The sequence below is a fragment of the Cryptomeria japonica genome, chromosome 7 (genome assembly GCF_030272615.1).
Source record: "Cryptomeria japonica chromosome 7, Sugi_1.0, whole genome shotgun sequence".
NCBI lineage: Eukaryota > Viridiplantae > Streptophyta > Pinopsida > Cupressales > Cupressaceae > Cryptomeria > Cryptomeria japonica.
In genome coordinates, this window is record NC_081411.1 from 385,872,780 (window position 1) to 385,895,744 (window position 22,965).

Sequence of the window (22,965 nt, forward strand, 5' to 3'; positions counted from 1 at the left end):
AGATGAAAAATTATAGATAGCTCTTGAAGATCTAGAAAGTGTTGAGTCTGAGAATGAGTAATTGAAAGAGAATGTGAAGGTAGTGAATGAATGTGTACAAAAGCTATGAGAACAGATCTGGAAGTTCAAGTTGAGACATACAAAAGTTAACAATCAATTGAAGAAAGTGATTGAGACCATTAAACATTTGATGATGAAGATTGAGGAGAAGACCAAGATAGAAGAAACCTAAAAGAATCAATTAAGATGAAGACTAAAGAATGTGAGAAGCTAGAAAAAGAAGTGAAGAAGTTGAAGGAAGAAAGTAAGGTTCTTGATAGTAGTAAACTTTTAGAAGACCCAATTAACATGTAGAAAGCTCATTTAGACAAGACTGGACTAGTATTTTAGCCCAATGAAAGTTCAAATTAGAATGATAAAGGAAAAGAGGTTAAGATAGAAGTAGAGAAGAAACTTGAAGATGCAAGAACAATCCAAAATCAGAGATCTAATTCAAAGATACCATTGGTTCGTCAATTGAATGGACATAGGTATCCATCATTTAATGGTTATTATTTTCAATGCAATAAATTTGGTCATAAAGTTGCAGACTATTGAAGCATTCAATGTTACAATTGCAAGAAGTTTGTTCATAAAGCAAATTACTATATAAATCATGCAATGAGTCAGAATCATAATCTAGTTGGAACGAATAAGGTGAATAATAGCTTTCATGGATATTGTTATGTATGAAATGGCTATGGTCACAAAGCCAATTAGTGCAGATATAGATCGCATTCAACAAATTCAGTGCAAAGAAAAATAAATTGTTACAAGTGCAAGCAATCTAGACATTGTGCTAATTAGTGTAAGAATGAATTCAAGAAGTGTATAGAGAAGAATGCAGTAAAGGATAGTGAATCAAAGAAAAAGGAATTCATGGTTTGGAGAAAGGAGGTGAACAATGGGGGCTTTCCTGGTGTACCAGAATCTCGAGTTAGTTCATGTTGTCGATCTAGCATAACTATGTTAGGTGTGCAATTCAGTAATTCATTAAGTTTATTGACATCATTAATGAGACACTTTTTTGGAAAAAAAACCTTAGAAGATATTTTGGAAAGATAAGTATCAATGTTTGAGACTATTTCTTTATCATGCAAGTAGAAGTGCTCGAAGAGGTTGTGTGCAGTTGAAGAGAAAAGAGTAGAGAAGCAGAGCTAGTAGTCATGGAATCCAAGATGATCGTCGAGGAGTCAAGCGTCGAAGATTTTCAAATTTTGGAGAAGGTATGGCTAGATGAATCTAACCCTAAGAAGATGAGAAAGGTGGAAAAGAGTTTAAGTGAAGCATATTTGCTGAAGATTAAGGAATTTGAGTATAAAGGATTGGATCTATGGACCAATTTTTCCTGGTTTGACAATGAGGATGTGATCAAAGTAATTCTAAGTCATGTGCAGAATGATTATATCAAATTGGACAAACCCTATCTAATCACGAAGGAGATTATTTCAGCCCACTGGTTTGTGCGACAAAGGATTTGTACCAGTTAATAAATCTATAAAGAACAAGGAAATTGTAACCCTAACCAGTGTGATGGGTGATCAGAGAGACCTATTGATCAACAAAATTATCAATCCCATTGTGAGGTATGTTTCATATAGTATCTCATACAAGATTTATTTTAGAAATAGGGAAGGTTTTACTTTGTCTATTGTTATATATATGGTGCATATTCTTGTTATGGAAGACATAGTATTCAAATTGTGTGAATTATTAAAGAATATATTGATAGAAAACATCAAGATGACAAAAGAGCATGGTTACCACTTCCGGTTTGGATTGTTGCTTGTTTGTTTGGATATGTATTGTCTAGGATCTTTATAAGAAAAGGAAAATGTGTTGTGGGAGTCCCATGTTCCAATTGCTAGACAAATCTTTCGATAGTTGAATGGATTGGATAAGAGAGAAGAAACTTGTGATGCTTACTTCAAATCATTTCTAGATGCTTGGTGTATCGACTTGGTATCTCCTACTACTAGTTTATCTAAGGAGAGTTCATCCTCCAGAAAGAGAAAAAGGAAAGAGGTTATTCTTACTAGTACCTTGGGATCTAAGAAGAAAAAAAAGGATCAAAATGAGAAAGACATTGTTGATATTAAAGATCCAAAATCCCTTGTGGTTAAGGAAGAAGTGGTTGTTGCAGAGTAGAAAGTAAAAGTATCTAAATTTGATGATGATGAGGTTGATTTTTTGGAAATCATTAGTAGAGGATAAGGAATAAAGAAAATTGGTGAGATGTGGCTTACTTTGTTGAGTCAGTTAGAATTTTGGAAGTCCTGATAGATTATTTGCTCTGGAACAATGTTAAAATTGAAGATGTTAGTGATGTGCATCTAGAATCTTTGTCTAAGTTAATTAAAGAGAATTCGGTTGTGCAACCTATTAGTATAAATGATTAAGAGACGAAAACTGATAATATGCAAAGTATGTTTGAGATATGCAGCAATTTACAAAGGTCTCTATCAGTTTGCATAAATGAAATCATATTGTATCGATAGTGCTAGAAAAATTTATAAGTATTGTCTTTCATGGCCAGCTACTATGGTGAAGCATAAAGCAAAAGTTGAATCTTTTGAGGAAGAATTGAGTTATATCAGTAAGACATTTGATTTTCTGAGCAAGAAAGATGGTGAGAAAAGGAAGAAGGTGAATTCCCTGTAGTCTAAATTGTTATCCTTGCAGAGGCAGAAGGAGGATTGTGTCTATATTTTCTAAAAATTAAAGGAGATTATTAAAGAAAAATTGGAACATTTCTTTGCATTGTTTAATGATGCAGTTGAAAATGAGTAGAATATATTTTCTCTAGATAGTTTTTCTCATGTTTTTGATGTATTGGTGGAGTGGAGAATTTTATATGTTAGCATTAAATTGGTTGTACATTCCTGGAAGGTTCTTCTTATGGAATTGAAGGAGAAGTATAAGCAGGTATTTCAGAAGAGAAGTAGTTGAGAATCTTTTTGAGTTGGTATGCAATTTTGACAATTTTTTTGCTGAATGCATTTATTTTTCATACTTTTCTTTTTCATCAAAGGCACTCTTTGTCCTTGATTTCAAAGAGGAGAAAGGTAAATGGAGGTGTATGAGTAAGGGGGAGTTATATACGGATGTGTTTTTGAGAGATATTTTATCATCAATGAAAAAGGGGATATTGTTAGAATTATGTGAATATTGTCATTGTTGTCATTGATGTCAAACATGGTTACCCAATTGGACCAGATGAGGCTTGTTGAGCAATAGTGGAAGATAGGTATGTATGTGATATGTTGCAGTAAAATTAATATGTTCTACTAGAGTCATTTTCAAAAGATTTCCTTCTTTGAAATTGTGTGTTTTGCTTACCTTGGTTTGTATCCAGTTCTAGTATCAATTGTGTGTGTTCTGGTACCAGTGGTATCATTCATATCAACTCTATCTATTTTATGTTTTGAAATTTGTGAAATCCATGGTATTTGTATCTATGTGTTTGTGCTTATGGGTTTGAGTCTAAGGGTCTGTTAGACCCTTGTTTTGCTCTGATAATTAAGGTGTATGACTCAGTAAATGGAGTATGTAAAGGAAGCATGTAAAGGTGTGTGAGGGAAAAAGTGACACTAAGCAAACATGCCCTAATCTCACCTTCAATCACACATTTGTGGAATACCAAAGAGCCTAGAGGTATCACACAATTGGCTACTTCTTTTTGTGGAAGAGAGAGCCAAGGGCTACCTATTAGGATTTCTATTCCTTTGTTGTAATAGAAAGATGAAATGATGCAAGTTCAATTCCTAACCCCAAAGTGCAAGTATGAACTAATAACAAGATTGCAGAATTGAACTTAAACAATGGAAAGCTCTAAACACAAGGACAAGACAAGAGTGCAGATGCATACCCGGTGTTAAAATATGAATGAAAATGTTCAGGACGGGGGCGCGGGCGCCACTGTCCTGATTCTGCCCCTGAAACTGCTCCGGAAACTGCTATTTTGCACTCTGGAAAAGCTGTCAAAAATGCTGAAAATGCTGTCTGTCAGGAGGACCAGGGCGCCCAGCGCCCCTGTCCCAGGGACCAGGGCGCCCAGTGCCCCTGTCCTGGAAAGACCAGGGCGCCCCACGCCCCTGTCCTGGTCTTTTGCTTTGAGATTTGGTGTGTTGTTTGGTCTCCGTCTACTTCTTCCGGATCTGTCACCTGCGGCGTCGTTCGAGTCCCGAAACCTGCACTTATATCTGAAAAGGGTATGGGCGGCTATATAGGGTTTTGCCTTAGTCAAACCCCCGCTTCAGTGATTTCCACCTCCACGAATAGCCAAGTTGTATTGTAAAATGTATTGTGTGTGCAGACCTAGTGTGTGTGCAAGGTCCTTAAATGCAAGAAAGCAAACTAGAGCAACCTAGAAAGTAAACCCTAATTGCTTGTAAATGATAATGTAAATGCTCTAACTCAAGATGCAAAGTGATCTAAAGCATGAATAAAGGATATATTGAAGCTTATGCAAAGACATGAAAACAACATGAAATCATACCCAACCCTCAAGGGAGGAGTACAAGCCAATCTTTAGTCGGTAATCTCCTGTTGTTCTTCAATGTCTCCCAAGCCCTAAATGAATAAAATTGATGAATGCTTGATGGATGGATGTTGAATGTTATTGAAGTCTTCAAAGATCTTCTCTTTCACTGCATATGAGGTCCTTGAAACCAAAATTCTTCCTATTTCAAATGAAGAAAGAGAGCTCTTATATATGAAACCCTAGGTCTTAATTTCAACTTTTGGCCGACCTAGAGATTGAATATCCCGCCAATTTCTTGGGGTTAAGACCTATTTTATGATTGGATCACGCTCCTAAAATTTTGGGAAAAATGTCCGGGACCATGTGCACTCCGGGCGCCATGGTCCCGACAACTTTTCACCAAATTTTCAGGGCCGTCGGATATGATGATTTTAGAGAGAATCTCAAAGTTACAGCTGATTTCGAGATGTTTTGACCCCCGAAATCAAGCCCCCAAGTTCAAAATAGGACCTAATTAGGGTTTTTGATTAAATGATGTATTGGAAGAATAAAATGAAAGGGGCACACTTTAATGAAAGGGCCCAACTTTATGATGTGGAAGATGATGAAATATAACCTTAGACCTAATTAATTTGATTAATTAAGTGCTAAAGGGGAAATGCAATGCAAAATGCGCCAAGGCGGGTGCTAAACTAGGTGTGAAATTGTACCACCCTAGCAAGTGCGTACAATTTACGACGCTACATTTAGCCCCCACTTTAGCGGTCATATGAACACTATGTGCATATGCAAGCTAAAGTACAGAAAAGTAAACATTATTTGAAAAAGGATATATCCATAAGTCTGTCGAATGAAGCCCCCAGCGGTATCTGCAGTACACAGTTAGGCACTGCACCCTACAAAACACACGTTAGATCACAAAATCACCTAATGCTTACTAAGGAAGGTGATGAAAATTTGAGGGTAGCTATATGCCCCCCCCCTGTTTCGGCTTGCTAATTTTAGTGAGTTGAAACAGGGTATCATGTTTACCACTTCGAATTGTTAAAGAATATTGATGACAAATGCTCACAAGAAGATTCGATATGAGATCAAAAACTAATGGAGAATCATTTGGTAAGAAAGAGGACTAAATCTCAATTCCAACACAACAAAGAGTGTGAGGATTTGAGAGTTCTCTAACACAAGATGAAGGATGTAAATGGAAACAAAATGCAAAGAGAAGAAAAGAAAGGAAAAAAGCATGAATACACACATTGGTGATCCATGAGAAGAATAGTGAGAGAGAAAAACACGGACTTCTCGCCCCTAGATCTTGTCTAGGTGATCCATGGGAAAAAGGACATGGAAAACTAGCCCCTAGAGTTTGTCTAGGTGATCCATGTAAGGGAGGAGAGTGAGAAAGTCTAGCCTTATGCTGCTAGTTCCACTCAACCTCGTGCATGTGTGTGTAAGGGAGGTTAGAAGCACCTCATAGGAGTCTATGCCCGAGTATGCTACAACCTGTATATGTATAGTACAAAAGTGTGACATCTCGCTCTAAGAGTCTGTGCTCTGGTTCCGAGAATAATAACCTTGCATAAAAGAAAAATGGAGACATCTCGCTCTAAGAGTCTGTGCTCTGGTTCCGAGAATGACCCATTGCTCAAAAAGTGTAATGTTTATGTCATAAGCAAAGTAGAACAAGGATACCTACCTTCATCACAAAAGAAGATACCCCAAAAATGCAACAATGTCATAGATCCAAGCAAGAGAGTTTTTTACTCCTTAAGCAAGGATTAGATAGTTGAAAAGGGATATCTTGTAGTATGTGTAAAGGAGATCCTTAGAGGAGAAGAAATCTTTGTACAAAAGACACCTATCCCCAAGAGGAATTGTCTTAGACAAATATAACATCTTCTAGAATAAGACAAAGAAGAGAATAAGAATGCAATACCTCCTTCTTTTGCGAGGTGAAAGTGATTCTTAATGAAGGATGACGCTCTTTTTAACCCAATTGGGAGAGTGAATTCATTATGGATGTATTTTACCAAGTGCAAAAGAGGTTGTAGTTAAGGACTTACACCTCTTGTAAGAGAGAATCCTTGAACAAACAACAACAAATGCGTACAAGGCATAACATCAAGTAATAAAGTCCACACCATCCACAAAATAGGAAAAAGTGGATCCTTAGATAAAAATAAGGAAAGATCATTGCCTCCCAAAGGATGAAGGACTTACACAATCTTCTAGGGAGAGATTTAGACATAAGCAAAATGTACTACATACTCACATGAGTTCATGCAAGCAAGACATTAGTGTATGTAAAAATGCTTCCCACAAGAAGTGGGTAGGATAAGAAAGAGAATACACATCTTCTCCCATATCTAGGAAAAGAGGATTCTAAAGAAAAGATGATCAATATTTCCACACTATTACCCCAAAGGGAAATTTTAACCATAAAAAGAAGAGATGTATGAAATCATTCTTGTCCCCATAGGAACAAGAAAATTAGGCTATTATGTTGCTTCAAAAATATGATTGCACTTGAAATTGTACCATCATGAATGACAATGAGCCCCCAGTAAATGAGCTACCAATGTCACATAATGATGAGCAACATAACAGCCATTAATGTTATTTAAAGACATGATAGATTGAATGAGGTATTTGAATATGACATGCTAAATGCTCAACTATAAGTGAGATCAAAAACATGTATAAAGTGATAAAAATTGAAGAAGAAAAGTCACAAGAAATCTTAGAAGAGGGATGAGTGTAATTTATTAGAGCCTTATCCCTAGAGGAAAGGACTTTATGATGAATATGAGATAAAGATTCATAAGTGGATTTAGAAATTTGAGGGGAGTCATAAAGAGATTTGTTCATCGCCAAGATTTCCTTATGAGGGGAATGAGAGTTGATAGAAGTAGAAGATGATTTAGTTGAAGTGAGATCATCATCACTACTAAATATAGCATTCACACTGAGAGATGGTCTTTTAGATGCTTTGGTGGGCTTGTAGGGATTATAGCCAAGTCCAAAGGCATAATTGTGAAGATTATTCTCTAGAGGAACCTTTATCCCTTGTTCGTGAGCGCCACAACCATTTCCATGATACCCATGCTTAGCAAAAATGCGAAAACCACGACCATAATGATCAGCCATTTCAAAAAGAGAAGGCGGTTTTTCATAAGACAAAGAATCAAACTCTTCAGAATTAGAAGTGTGAGGAGAAGAAGTTTGAGAAGCGGCCACAAAATTATTACTCATAGGTTCAGGTAAGACTGATTGATCTCTAGTTTCTTCCTTCTTTTTAACTTTAAGCTCTCTAGGAGGAACCCTATACTCACCTACGAAGGTGGGAGTGAAATCAAGAGATCCCCAGTCGTCTTCTGTGAGAACCTTCTCAGGATCAAAAGCCTCTTCATGTGTAGATTCAAGTTGAGAAGAATCTTCATCCAAAGAATTTTGATTATCAGAGGATGATGATTTGTCCATAGGTAAAGAGTCATCACTAGAAGAGGAAGATTTAGAAGAACTCCCTTTGGAAGTAGATGTTTGTAAACAAGCTTGAAAATTAGTATCACCTATCAAGGTATATGTCTTATTGTTATAAATAAATTTAACTTGTCTATGCAATGTAGAGGGGACAGCTTGCATACCGTGAATCCAAGGTCTCCCTAATAACAAGTTGTATGTTAGATTTCCCGACATAACATGGATAGGAGTAGGCAAAGTAACAGGTCCCACTGTGATGGGTAAGGTGATAATACCTAATCAAGACTTAGCCACATTATCAAAGCCTCGAATGGGATGAGAGTCAGGCTCAATAAGGGATGTATCCACATTCATCTTATGCAATAGATTAATGCTACACACATTAAGGCCAGAACCATTATCTACCAGTGTTCGTCTTATAGCAGTGTCATTTATGATAACCACAATCATCAAGGGATCATATTGATGTTGAATTTCACTAGTAGGCAACTCATCTTGAGTAAACACAATTTGAGCTTTAGGATTCATCATAGAGTTAACCAAAGACACTATATTACTAGATGTATTAGGTGGAGGAACATTCAAATCTTTCAAGGCATCTTGTAACATTCCATGATGAGCGGAAGAAGTTTGGATCAAATCCCAAAGGGATATCTTAGCAGGGGTAGTTTTAAGTTGTTCTATGAGATCATATTCCTTACCAAGAACTTGTGAAATACGTGGAGCTTGGGGAAGAATAGGTTGGGAAGGAGGAAGTGAAGTTGGGATAACTGGAGGAGGAGTAGGTTGCCTATTGTTTCTAGTATTATAAGTATGGGCAACCACATGATAACTCTCTCTAGTCAATTGCTTAGCATACTCATAAGGGCTCTTAGAGGAATAACCTTCTTGCACAGTAATAATAGGTTTCTTAGGAGTGCAAAAAGAATCATTAGCATAACCGCCTTGAACCACTAAGATAGGCTTATTTAAAGGTTGAGAATTTTGAGAAGGACAAGCACCTTGGACAGTGAAGAGAGGTTTGTTAGGTGTTTCATTCACATGTATCAAATTGATTGAGGATGGTTTAGAGGAATGAACAAAAGTGTTGGAAGAATTATTGATAGTCTTCTCTTGCACTAAAATCTTATCACGGATCAAATCAATTTTAGGAGAGAGACAAGGGATAGGCATTGATGTTCTAGTAGGAAGAGTAATACTAGGAAAGGTCATATCATCCTTTATCATCATAGGATCTACATGGGGAATAAACTCTCTAGGAGAAGGATCAACATTACTCTCTAAAGTCTGACTTTTGAGAGGGAGATCTTTGAAAGAGATGTTAACCACCTTGCTTTGAACTAGGGTTTCCTTATGAGTAGAACCAAGTTGAGGAGAGGGAGATGCTTTATTTTTAGATGGAGAATGATTGAGATTCCAGGAAGGTGAGAAACTATCAAGGGAGTTTTCCATCTTGATTTCATCCCCTTTGGCTAGGGTTCTCTCATGGGATAGAGAATAATCTATACCTTCTTCTAATGGTTCATCCCAAATAGTGAGGTTGTTGAAAGGAATGTTTGAAGTATTGTCAATTTCGGGAGAGGAGATAACATTGTTTATTAATTCCTCATCCTTAGGAGGGAGAGAATCAATAGATGTGTTAAACTCATCCTCTTTCCTCAAAATATGTTCAATAGGGGAGAGAGAATTAAGGAAATTGCTTATTATTTCATCTTCTTTCTTTAAGGGATGCTTATGGGTAAGGTAAGCATTTATCATTAATTCATCATCTCTAGTGGGAATTTTGTTGGAAAAGGAAAGGCCATCACTAGGAAATGTAAGGATAATGTCATCTTCTTGCACAAAAGGATCCTCATGAAGGAAGTGTTTTTTAGGGGACACAAAGGCATCAAGGGCATCATTCAACAAAGCATGATCATATCTATTAAAAGGTTTATCTTTTGATTCAAAAGGAGATATCTCTTCATAGAGGGGATCATTGAAAACAACCATGTTACTAGATTTAGTGGAAGAGCTGATAGGAATGTACCCTTGAGAGGAATCATTCGACTTATCTTTCTCATCACAACAAAATGGCATAGTAACAATGTTTATGAGTTTTTGGTAAAATGAAGGTTTTGTATATTTAGGTTTCAAAAATTCATCTAAAGCTTCATCTAACTCATAATCATCACAAATATGAACATCTTGCAAATAAAAATCTGACATTTTGAAATTGCATAAAATTTAAACACACGATTCAAAGAAAAACACTTTTTTTTTTTTTTCTTTTTAATGAAAATGAAATGAAAACACACTAAATCTAGATCTAGATCTAACAAATACAATGCAAGAGGAAGCAATGATAGATTCACGTCGGGTTCACCAAAATGTGTGGGGGAAAAAGTGACACTAAGCAAACATGCCCTAATCTCACCTTCAATCACACATTTGTGGAATACGAAAGAGCCTAGAGGTATCACACAATTGGCTACTTCTTTTTGTGGAAGAGAGAGCCACGGGCTACCTAATAGGATTTCTATTCCTTTGTTGTAATAGAAAGATGAAATGATGCAAGTTCAATTCCTAACCCCAAAGTGCAAGTATGAACTAATAACAAGATTGCAGAATTGAACTTAAACAATGGAAAGCTGTAAACACAAGGACAAGACAAGAGTGCAGATGCGTACCCGGTGTTAAAATATGAATGAAAATGTTCAGGACAGGGGCGCGGGCGCCACTGTCCTGATTCTGCCCTTGAAACTGCTCCGGAAACTGCTGTTTTGCACTCTGGAAAAGCTGTCAAAAATGCTGAAAATGTTGTCTGTCAGGAGGACCAGGGCGCCCAACGCCCCTGTCCCAGGGACCAGGGTGCCCAGTGCCCCTGTCCTGGCAGGACCAGGGCGCCCCACGCCCCTGTCCTGGTCTTTTGCTTTGAGATTTGGTGTGTTGTTTGGTCTCCGTCTGCTTCTTCCGGATCTGTCACCTGCGGCGTCGTTCGAGTCCCGAAACCTGCACTTATATCTGAAAAGGGTATGGGCAGCTATATAGGGTTTTGCCTTAGTCAAACCCCCGCTTCGGTGATTTCCACCTCCACGAATAGCCAAATTGTATTGTAAAATGTATTGTGTGTGCAGACCTAGTGTGTGTGCAAGGTCCTTAAATGCAAGAAAGCAAACTAGAGCAACCTAGAAAGTAAACCCTAATTGCTTGTAAATGATAATGTAAATGCTCTAACTCAAGATGCAAAGTGATCTAAAGAATGAATAAAGGATATATTGAAGCTTATGCAAAGACATGAAAACAACATGAAATCATACCCAACCCTCAAGGGAGGAGTACAAGCCAATCTTCAGTCGGTAATCTCCTGTTGTTCTTCAATTTCTCCCAAGCCCTAAATGAATGAAATTGATGAATGCTTGATGGATGGATGTTGAATGTTATTGAAGTCTTCAAAGATCTGCTCTTTCGCTGCATATGAGGTCCTTGAAACCAAAATTCTTCCTATTTCAAATGAAGAAAGAGAGCTCTTATATATGAAACCCTAGGTCTTAATTTCAACTTTTGGCCGACCTAGAGATTGAATATCCCGCCAATTTCTTGGGTTAAGCTTTATTTTATGATTGGATCGCGCTCCTAAAATTTCGGGAAAAATGTCCGGGACCATGTGCACTCCGGGCGCCATCGTCCCAACAACTTTTCACCAAATTTTTAGGGCCGTCAGATATGATGATTTTAGAGAGAATCCCAAAGTTACAGCTAATTTTGAGATGTTTTGACCCCCGAAATCAGGCCCCCAAGTTCAAAATAGGACCTAATTAGGGTTTTTGATTAAATGATGTATTGGAAGAATAAAATGAAAGGGGCACACTTTAATGAAAGGGCCCAACTTTATGATGTGGAAGATGATGAAATATAACCTTAGACCTAATTAATTTGATTAATTAAGTGCTAAAGGGGAAATGCAATGCAAAATGCAAAATGCGCCAAGGCGGGTGCTAAACTAGGTGTGAAATTGTACCACCCTAGCAAGTGCGTACAATTTACGACGCTACAAAAGGATCAAGTGAAGGCCGACTTTGTTATCATGTTTTTGGTTGAGACTTTGATTCAAGCATTGTGTTATTGTGTAAATATTTTTTTCTTGGTCGACATAGTATTTTGGTGTATGTGTTTACCGATATATATACATATAATATGTGTGTGTGACATTAGACAAAACAACAGTGTGTGGATCAACATAGAATATTTGTTATGTGGCAGAGTAAGGAGTGTGTGAGTGATAGAGCTATGGACAATGTTTTAGTAATCCTTTATCGGATCTGCTGCAAGTAGTTGGCTCAGCAAAGCAGTGCAATAATCCCTTACTAGACTTGATGTAGGTTATTATAGATAGTGGTATAGTGATCCCTTAAAATATCAGCTGTGATTTTTGTGAGTTGTTATTTGAGCTTAACTTGGAATTGAATTCATGCATTAGGAGATGTAATTTTCCCAATTCTCTTACTTTCAATTGCAGTGAGCATTCTAGTAGTAATCCACTTTTGTATCTAGCAGTGAGCCATCTGGCAGTGAGCTACCCTTTTGTAAACATTATACAACTAGTTATATTATCTTGTGAGCTAACACTCTATGTGGTTTTCCCCATTTAGGTTTTCCACGTATAAAATCTGGTGTTCAATTTGTGGTTGTGTTATTTGTTTATTTTAAATTTGTTACTTCATGTTGATGAGCTCAATTGTTAAGGTTAATATATCTCTAAAAGTTTTGAAAGTGTGGGAATACAGATTCACCCCCCCCCCCTCTCAGTATTCCAGTCCATTCAACCAATTTAACAATAAGTTGTATCTTACATCCCTATTTTTGTTAGTCATTTCAATGTTAATTTCTTGTCACAATAGGAAAACATATCATGAGTATCACAAGAATGAGCTAGTTGTCTTATGTAGTTAAGAATGTACAAGGGAAGAGGGAAGTGTATTGTGTTAACACATAACATTCGAGTATAGGGTAAGGTGGCTCATTTACTCATGGGATATAACAAGTGTTTAGAAACATGGTTTACATGAAGCAACCAAATGTAAGGTGGGCCCTTTAAACACTACAAATTTACTCTCCTTACTGGATACTATCCCAAGTTAGAATTAAGTATTCCATATGTTTTATGTTTATAGATAAATAGAACATTCATCTTAAGTTGGAATGAATATAAAGTTATGTCCACACAATTTTTTGATCATTTTCCTATAATTTAAAGAATTTTAACCTTACCTCCTTGGGCTATATGAAAAAAAAAATTACTACTTGTAGTGAACTTCTTTGGTATCAAATCATTCACTCTTAGTCAATTTCTTAAGGACTAATCTTTCAAATAATGACCAAAGTTCTTATAGGTGATAAGGTTTTGACCATTAAATATATTTCTAGTTAAATTCATCCTCTTTGAGCTAGCCTAATCCAAGGGCATAATCAAACAAGTAAAATGACTTCAACATTTTACTTGTGTGGGCGAAAATTTAGATATCCTAAGAATTTGAGAAAGTATTTAGGTTTCCTTATGTTCTCTAAGGTCCCTCCACGTTTCATAAAATTTCTCAACAATGTATTACATTCTAATGGAGGTGACAAGAAAATAATTTAACAATTAACTCCTTGACTCCTCTTTCTTAATCTTTACTTAATATAATGCTTAGATTGATAAATGCTAATGTGTTGCAACTTCCTCCCAAAAAACCTATATACACCTCTAAGCTTCTAGCACCTCAATTTGACCATAGAGTCTTTTTCCAATTTCATCATCAAGCGGGCCATGATACAGAAAAAATGTTACAAATTGAGAAATAAGATTCAAGATCTTAGAAATTCCAATATCATTTTTGTGGAAGGTGTGAATGATAAAGGAAACAATTCTGTAGCACCTCCTAATCAAAATTTACCAAACTTCATTGATCCTTTTCCTTCTCATTTTGCTAATGTGGTTGAGTCTAAAAAGCATAGCTTTGCTTCTATTTATTTAGGCATGGAATCTAACAATGTTATGAACCTTATTGAAAAACCTAAACCTGAACCTTACATAACTTTGGCTCTAGGGAGACTATTAAGGCACCTAATGGACCATTATACATTACTACGAAGATTAAAGGAAAGATCATATGTGGAGTGCTCAATGATTGATGATGAATGTTATCACTAAAGAATATCTCTTTTCTGAATAATTTTATCAAGAAACATACGACAGATTGAATGTTATGATCAAGGTGTATGATGGTTTCTCTTGTCCTACTATAGATTACATCACTCTTCCAGTTGAGGTTGGTACTAAGTTCTTAGATGTCACCTTTGCTATCATCCCTATGTCTGATCAGTTTCATGTGAAGTTGGTACATCCTTGGCTCTCTTCCATACAAGCCATCCCTTTTACCATCCATAAGTGTTTGAAGTTCCCTCATAATGGGCAAATTATCATGATCAACCATAGCCTTTGCCAACCCACATCAAAGTTTGAAAATTTCACAATTGATTACTTTTGACCTAAAAAACCTAAACCTTTACAATCTTGAAATGATGTTCTTTTCTTATCTTATTGAAAATAGAAAAATGAGATGATATCAGCCTTGAGTATACCTATAGATCCTTTACGTGTGAAAGATCCTATTTTGATTAATTTAGATGATGATATGGATGATGATGTTGTTCATGCTAACAATGTTGATCCTAATGACTCTGATGATATTTATGACATTATTAAGATTAATCATGAAATTTCTTCAAGATATGCAAACAAAGTAAAGATATCAAATGCACAAATCAACAATGCAACCACCATATGAAAACAAATCTTTTTCACATGGAAACCCAAATGGGAAAAAACATGATGGGAATTAGCACCCACAAAATATTTGAACTCTTTTGGAATGCGCCCGGTTAAAGGCCTAACCTGGTTAAGAGCTTAAAATATGCCCGGTTAAAAGAAGACCCTGTTAGGAGTCACCCGATCAAGGGATTTTACCTCAGCCTTGTTAGGAGCTCTACCCTCTTAGGAGTAACCTTGTTAGAGGATTTCAAACTCAAATTAATGAGCCACCCGGTGAAGGAATTTACAATAAAAGACTTGTTAGGATCTACCCGGTTAAGGGATTTCAAACTGTTGTAACTGTTAGGGAAGAACAAGGCAAATGATCTGATCACAAGACTTTCTTGCTTGCTAGTACAGATCCTTTTCAGTACAACTCTGCTACACATATGCAGACACTTCAATCTGGTTCGGCAATACCTTCTCCACAAACTACCGACACTAAAACCCTTCTCCAACTAGCCCTAAATACATTTTTCAATTGAGTCGGCTACATAATCCTAACTACATTCAAAATACAATGAATTTGCATTTAGCGCAGCAAAACAATCCACCAAAAATACATTATAGATCATTACAACAAATTTCTAGACAATTTCCACCTTTGAATGATCACTGCACATCATCGCACATTGATTTGATAAGTAATCAAATCCTTGTCACATTCTGCTAAGCACTTTGTGTTAGAGTAAAGTAATTAATTAACTTTGCTCTCCTCTTAAGATTTCCCTTTATGCACATATTAGTAATTTAATAATTAATATTTAATTATTAAATGCACACACCTTAGGGTTAGGTTTTCCTTTTGGTGTTGATCTCCTTTATAAGGATTGATCTCTTGTATTATTCATATTCTTGATTCATTTTTCTCTGATAATACATCTTTTCTCTTTGTCAGAGCCAAAACCGTTGTATTCGTTCTCTCTCTTTCTCTATGACAAGTTTCTTGCATGCAGGTTTGCTTTTGGGTTCTATGGATTTGTATTTCTCAAATCCTACATGGTATCAGAGCCAGATCTACTACAGCTTGTTCAGACTTTTGAAAGATTTTGAGATCCAGGTTTTGGTTGCATCAGATCTGTGTTTGTCTTCTATTTTTTATTTTGGAATAGGGGAGTATTTTTTTTTCGGTGCACTTTGAGCCCAAACGAACCTCACCGTTGAGCTCGTAGTGCCCAAAAACCCCTCTTTCCATATAAAATTCATCCGATTTGGACACAGTTGCTCCAGAAGGAAAAAAAAATTTGCCCCAAGGCCGTACGGCCCTAGGGCACGAAAACCGAGGCAAAAAAAAATTTTAAAAAGAAAAAATACAAAACCACGTTTTTTTTAAAAAACCGGGCGCAACTAGTGTAAACCACCGCGCCGCCAGTAAGCAGCCCGGCAGCCACCGGGAGGTAACCCGCCCAGCGCTGCCCGCGCGCCGCCTGCCGCCTGCGCGCCACCCGCCGCCCGCCTGCCGCCTGCGCGCCGCCCGCGCCCAGCCCGCGCCCCACCCAAGCGCCGGCACTCCGCCGCCAGCAGAGCGCTAGCCCCTAGTCGCCCTGCAGACCAAGGGCTTATTTTTTTTAAGCCCTTGAGGGCTTAAAGGCCCATCTGGGTCCCTTTAGGAGCAGTCTTACAAAATCGGGCATAACTTGGGCGTCCGATCTCCGTTTTTGGCGAACGAATAGGCGTTGGAAAGCTGACTCTGATCCCGCTCTAATGGTGCAAAATTTTTTTCAAATTTCTCTAGTTTGATTGCATTTTTTCGCAGTCAAAGTTAGAAGAGCCTTTTTGCACTCCGAGGGGCATAACTTGCTTGTTTTTGCTCCGTTTTTCGAAAGTGAATAGGCGTCGGAAAGGTGGTTCTATGCTCTTTCCAGATCTATAGTCTATTTCATCAAAAAATTCTTCAAGTTCTCCAAATTGTGTCTCAACCCGTTATTGCTTTCTATCATTTTCTGGCTTTCAGTTTGTACTGGGGATTAGTTTTTTGCATTGGGGGGGGTGTTTTCTCTTGCTTTCTGTTATTTACATCAAAAAACCAGAATATACAAACACCAATACAAAACAATCAAACCCCTTCTGCAATCTTCTGTCTAGTTCTGAAAGACCACTTAATAATAATTAAAACATTCAGAGCAGTTGAGACACAGTTTACAGGATGGCAGACAAACCTATTGACTCTCTCACACCGCATAATTACCACACTTGGAAGGGTCGCATGATGACTCTTCTTCAGTCTCAGGGGTTATGGTCCTATTTGGATGATATTCAACCTCAGTTGACACGTCCATTTGAGGTTATGCAGCACAGGAACAATATGGATCAGGCTATGGGATTGATGGCTTTACACATTTCCGACAATCTCTAGTTTCATCTTGAGGGTTGTCTCACTCCTCGAGCCATTTGGACCAAGTTTGAAGGACTTTTTGGTACTGTCAACGAGTTCAGAACAGCTTGAGGCAGAGTTAATTTCCTTGGTACCTGATTCATTTCCTTCTATTGAGGACTTTCTGATGAAGTTCAAACAGCAACGATCTATCTTGCAGGGTTGTGGTAAGACTAAGACTGATACAAAGTGCATTTTCCTGATTCTCTCCAAGCTTCGGGGTTCATTTCAGATCTTCTCTTCGACCTTCTATTCCACCATGGATGCCTTGGGTGCTCGCCATGTCATGCCTTCTTTTGAGGTTTTTTGTGATCGTTTGACTCGTGAGCAAGCTAAGCTTAAGTAGTTGGATTCACTTTCAAGTTCACAGAACCAAGCATTGGTAGCCCAGTCCTCCAAAGGAAAACAGAAGCAGAAACTGAAGCCTAAGAAAGATTCAGAGGCTAGTGAGAATCCCTCCAAGCCACCACCTAAGTTTGATTCAAAACCACAGTCCAATTCTAAACAGGGCAAATCTTCAAAGTCTGGTGAGTCTTCCTCCAAGACTAAGAAGAAATCAGGTGATCCTTGCAGTTTTTGTGGCAAGGAAGGACATCCCGTTTCCAGGTGTTGGAAACGTTTAGAGGCTTTGGAGGAAGCCATGCGGCAGCATAATATCAGTGCACCACAACCCCCTTCACAGCCCACAGGGAAAGGTCATGCTCTTTCTGCACGAGCATTGTCCTCCGCATCCACTTGGATTCTAGATTCTGGTGCTTCTCACCATATGACACACACAGAGGATTTGGTCACCGCTCTTGCCCCTACCGGCACTAGACATATTGTAGTTGGTGACTTAGCACAACTTTCCATTCAGGGTTCTGGTACTATTTCATTGGATGGTGGTTGTCTTCAAGATGTGCTTTTGGTTCCTGACATTTCGACAAACCTTCTATCCGTTTATCAGATTTGCCACTCTGGCTCTAGTAAGACAGTTGAGTTCTCACCTCATGATGTGGTTATTCGAGATCTTCATGATCTTGACTTGGTTGTGGCTACTGGGAGTGTGGATTCTGCATCTCACTTATATAGTTTTGATGGCTTTGAGAGTTCAGACACTGTTGGTTCCTCTCTTATAGCACATGCAGATTCAGTGAGCAGGCTTTGGCATGAGCGTTTTGGTCATGTCAATTACAGATATCTATAGCAGATGAGTACACAGGCACTTGTGATTGGGCTTCCACAGATTTCTTGTACGGATGGTGTATGTCGTGGTTGTGTCCTTGGCAAACATCATCGAGATCCTTTTCCTAAGGGTTGAGCCTCTCGTGCTAGGGCTGCCCTAGAGTTGGTACACAGTGATCTTATGTCCTTTCTGACTCCTTTTTTAGGTGCCCGTTATGTGCTCACTTTTATTGATGACTTCTCCAGACGTACATGGGTGTACTTTCTTAAGTACAAGTCTGATGTCTTTGACTCATTCAGGATTTTTAAGACATTTGTGGAGAAGCAATCTGGACTTTCTATCAGGAGGATATGCACAGAAAATGGGGGGGAGTATGTAAATCAGGCTTTCAGAGATTTTTGCACTGAGCATGGTTTACAGCATCAGTTTACAGTTCCTTACACCCCTCAGCAGAATGGTGTTGCTGAGAGAAAGAACTGAACCTTACGGGAGATGGCTAATTGTATGATACAGTCTCGAGCTATGAGTACTTCGTTTTGGGCTGAGGCAGTCAATTGTGCCAATTATATTCAAAATCGGATGCCCCATAAGGCATTGCGACATATGACTCCTGAGGAGGCTTGGACCCATGTCAAGCCTGATGTTTCTACATTCTGAGTTTTTGGTAGTGAGTCTTGGGCATTTATTCCTGATGCTCAGCGGATAGCCATGGAGAGGAAGAGCTGACCACTCATATTTGTTGGCTACTGTGAGGATGTTAAGGCATACAAGTTGTTTGATCCTGTTTCGACGGGATGTCCAGTTTGATGAGTGTTATCCTCAGATGGATTCTCCATCCCCAGCTTCTCCCTCATTGCCTACTCCTTCCTCTTCATCTCTTGAGGATTACTTATCTCTTGAGGAAGATGTAGATGATGATCCACCATCTCCACCACCACCAGTTGCTCCGTCTTTGTCGAAGTGGGCCCGTGATACTGTTGATGCAGCTGGTTCTTTGGCAGGTGATCCTTCAGATACTCGTCGCACTCGTGCTCAGACATCTGGTTCTAGTCTTTTGAGTCATGCCATTTCAGATGATCCTCAAAAGTTTTCAGAGGCGACAGGACACCTTGAGTGGGATAGGGCCATGGATGAGGAGTATTCTTCTTTGATGAAGAATCATACTTGGGATCTTTTTCCTCTTCCTAAGGGAAGAAAGTTGGTTCGATGCAAGTGGGTGTATCGTACCAAGTATGCTGCAGATGGTTCTATTGATAAGTATAAGGCCCGTCTTGTTGCGAAGGGGTTTTCTCAGGTAGAGGGTATTGACTACTCTGAGACCTTTGCTCCTGTCACCAAGATGAATTCTATACACCTGGTACTTTCCCTTGTAGCTTCACAGGGATGGACAGTGTTTCAGATGGATGTGAAGAGTGCCTTCTTGCATGGAGACCTACATGAGGAGATCTATATGGAGCAGCCTCAGGGATTTGTGCAGGACACTTCTTTGGTTTGCAGACTTCGTCGTTCATTGTATGGTCTCAAACAAGCCCCCAGGGCTTGGTATGAGAAGATGGACTCTTTTTTGCTTTCCTCTCACTTCACACGCTGTCATTTCGATCACATAGTGTATCTTCAGCGCCAGGAGGGTGATCTTTTGATTCTTGTGCTATATGTCGATGATCTCATCATTACAGGTAGCTCATCCTCCATGATTCAGAGTGTTCAGAGAGCTTTGATGGAGCAGTTTGAGATGACAGATCTTGGTCTCTTGCACTTCTTTCTGGGTCTATAGGTTATTCAGTCTTCGGATGGGATTTCCATATTTCAGGAGAAGTATGCTCTTGATATGCTTCAGTGATTTGGCATGCTTGATTGCAAGTCTACCCCCACTCCATTTCAGTCAGGTGTTGTTTTGTCTTCCACTTGCTCTACTCCTTCAGTAGACCCCACTTTATACAGGCAGTTGGTTGGCAGTTTGTTGTACCTGACACATTCTCATCCAGATCTTTCCTTTGTGGTTGGTCTTGTCTCTCGGTTCTCCCATGATCCTCATGAGAGTCATTGGCAAGCAGCCAAATGTATTTTGAGGTACATTCGGGGCACCACACATTATGGCATTTACTACACTTTAGGATCCCCTCACATCATTGGCTTCACTAACTCCGATTGGGCTGGTGATGTCAATGATCGGAAGTCTACTTCTGGCTTCATTTTTTGCCTTGGTTCTGGTCCTATTACATGGTCTTGCAAGAAGCAGTCTGCTATTGCATTATCCTCTACAGAGGCTGAGTACCATGCAGTAGTGTTAGCCAGTCAGGAGGTTTTATGGCTTCGGCAGTCGATGACAGAGTTTGGGTTTCCTCCAGATTGTCCCACTACTCTTTAGTGTGATAATCAGAGTGCCATTCATATTTCTCGCAACCCAGTGGAGCATCAGCGGACAAAGCACATTGAAATCCACATGCACTTCATCAGACAGTTGATTCAGGATGGTTCTCTCATCTTGGAGTATATTCCTACAGAGGAGCAGGTTGCAGACATCTTCACTAAACCTTTGGCATCTCCGCACTATCTTCAGTTGCGCTCCATGCTTGGGGTGAAGGAAGTTGTCCTTGGGGGGTCTCAGTGAGGCCTTCCTTCCTTCATGTTTTCTTTTCAACATGTTTCTGTATCTCTTTTTGGAGAGGAGTTTTTTCCCACTGGGTTTTCTCCTTTACTCCGCTTTATAGAGATTTTCTTGTATTAGGGTACCTGATCAGGCCTTGTTGCCGGGACCCTCTTTTGCATTGTAGTTCCTTTGCTTTCTTCTGCATTGTTTGTAGTTGCATTGTAGCTCATCTTAAGGGGGGGTGTTAGAGTAAAGTAATTAATTAACTTTGTCTCCTCTTAAGATTTCCCTTTATGCACATATTAGTCATTTAATAATTAATATTTAATTATTAAATGCACACACCTTAGGGTTAGGTTTTCCTTTTGGTGTTGATCTCCTTTATAAGGATTGATCTCTTGTATTATTCATATTCTTGATTCATTTTTCTCTGATAATACATCTTTTCTCTTTGTCAGAGCCAAAACTATTGTATTCGTTCTCTCTCTTTCTCTGTGACAGGTTTCTTGCATGCAGGTTTGCTTTTGGGTTCTGTGGATTTGTATTTCTCAAATCCTACACTTTGTTGTTTCCCAAGAAATTCAATCCTTGTACGCGCTCAAACACCATCTTATTATTACACATGGATTCTGACATGTCATCACTAAGTTATGAACATGATAAGATCCACCGCCAAACCTTAAATCATTACTGGTTAAAGATCCGTTACCGGTATACATTCTTCTTCACAGAGTTCATGATAGTCAATCATAACTCACTCGATACTCTAAATCTACTGATGCGGTTTGGAACATAGGTGCATGTTCCTGTCTTCAACACTCTTGTAAAACCAAAACATCTAACTCTTTACCAATCATTTGTACATGTCTCTTGATCGTCACTTTGTTCCTATTTACCGATTTACAACAACTTAGTAGTTTTGTTGTCTAACACATTCCTCTATCGATTAGGCTATACCGGTAGGCCTAGATGACTTAGATGACTCAAAAAACATGGTTTCCATCAATGACAACACAAATAAAGTCATCAAAATAACTTATCATCATCATCAAGCCATATCCACTTTACCGGTCATCACATCATATCAACTTTACCAGTTATGCCAACAATAACTTTACCGGTCATCATGACATCTCATCATCATCTCCACATGCCAACAATCTCTCCATCATTATCTTCATCACTTATGCCAACAATCTCTATCATTAGAAGTTCAAAAAAGGAATAAAGAGTCCTTAGATCAAGGAAAGAGCTCAATCTTACTAGACACTAAAGGCAACCAAGATTCCAAAACCTTGCATGAAGATCTGGAAGGAAATGTCATAGACTAGAGAACTTATAAATCATACCACAAGTCTAGTAGAAATTTTTATTGTCCCCTCACACCATAATAGGGGAGGCTTTGGCATAAGGAAAAGGGTACGATTTACCCCTAGGAGAGTGAACAACAATAGCATTGGCAACACAAGCAAATATTTTTTCACCAATATTAAAGATAGGATTCCTAGGGGTAACACCACCACTATCAACTCCCATGGGACTAAAAGAAGGATGCACAACAAGACTCACGGGACCAAATCCAGCCACAAGGGGGACATGAGCATTGGCATGTCCTAATGACATAGACAAAGGCCCCAACAGAGCAGTAGAGTTGGCATCCAAAGGCACTATAGGAGGATGGGAACCCAGTAGATTGGAAATGATGGGAGGATCTCCTAATGAAGGAACATGGAAATAGGGTTTAAAAGACCAACACAAAGGAGATTCACTCCCATCACAGAAGAGTGGTAATTAATATGGTTTGAGGATACTTGTTACTCCTTATGAAACGTATACAAAAAGTGGGAGAGTCTTAGGAACTAGGTGTTGTACACCTTGCATGATATTTATAATGTTTAATTTATTGTTATACATGTGGTACACTTAGGGGGACCTAGAATTACATGCATCACTGGGAGGACACTGGTGCCTTGTCCTTGGCGATGGATGGCTTTGGTCCACC

General features: G+C 38.6%; 1 protein-coding gene across 1 annotated transcript in view; it reads right to left on the reverse strand.

Annotated features, from left to right (window-relative positions):
• The window catches only part of LOC131856785 (uncharacterized), a 70,355-nt gene extending 47,856 nt beyond the window's left edge, over positions 1 to 22,499 (reverse strand). Inside the window, exons 1-2 of the mRNA XM_059208708.1 lie at positions 22,394 to 22,499; positions 16,196 to 16,378 (exon numbers count right to left, since the gene is read on the reverse strand). Of these exons, the coding sequence (XP_059064691.1) occupies positions 16,196 to 16,378; positions 22,394 to 22,499 (289 nt within the window). The remainder of the gene's footprint in view (positions 1 to 16,195; positions 16,379 to 22,393) is intronic.
• Positions 22,500 to 22,965: the final 466 nt, after the last annotated feature.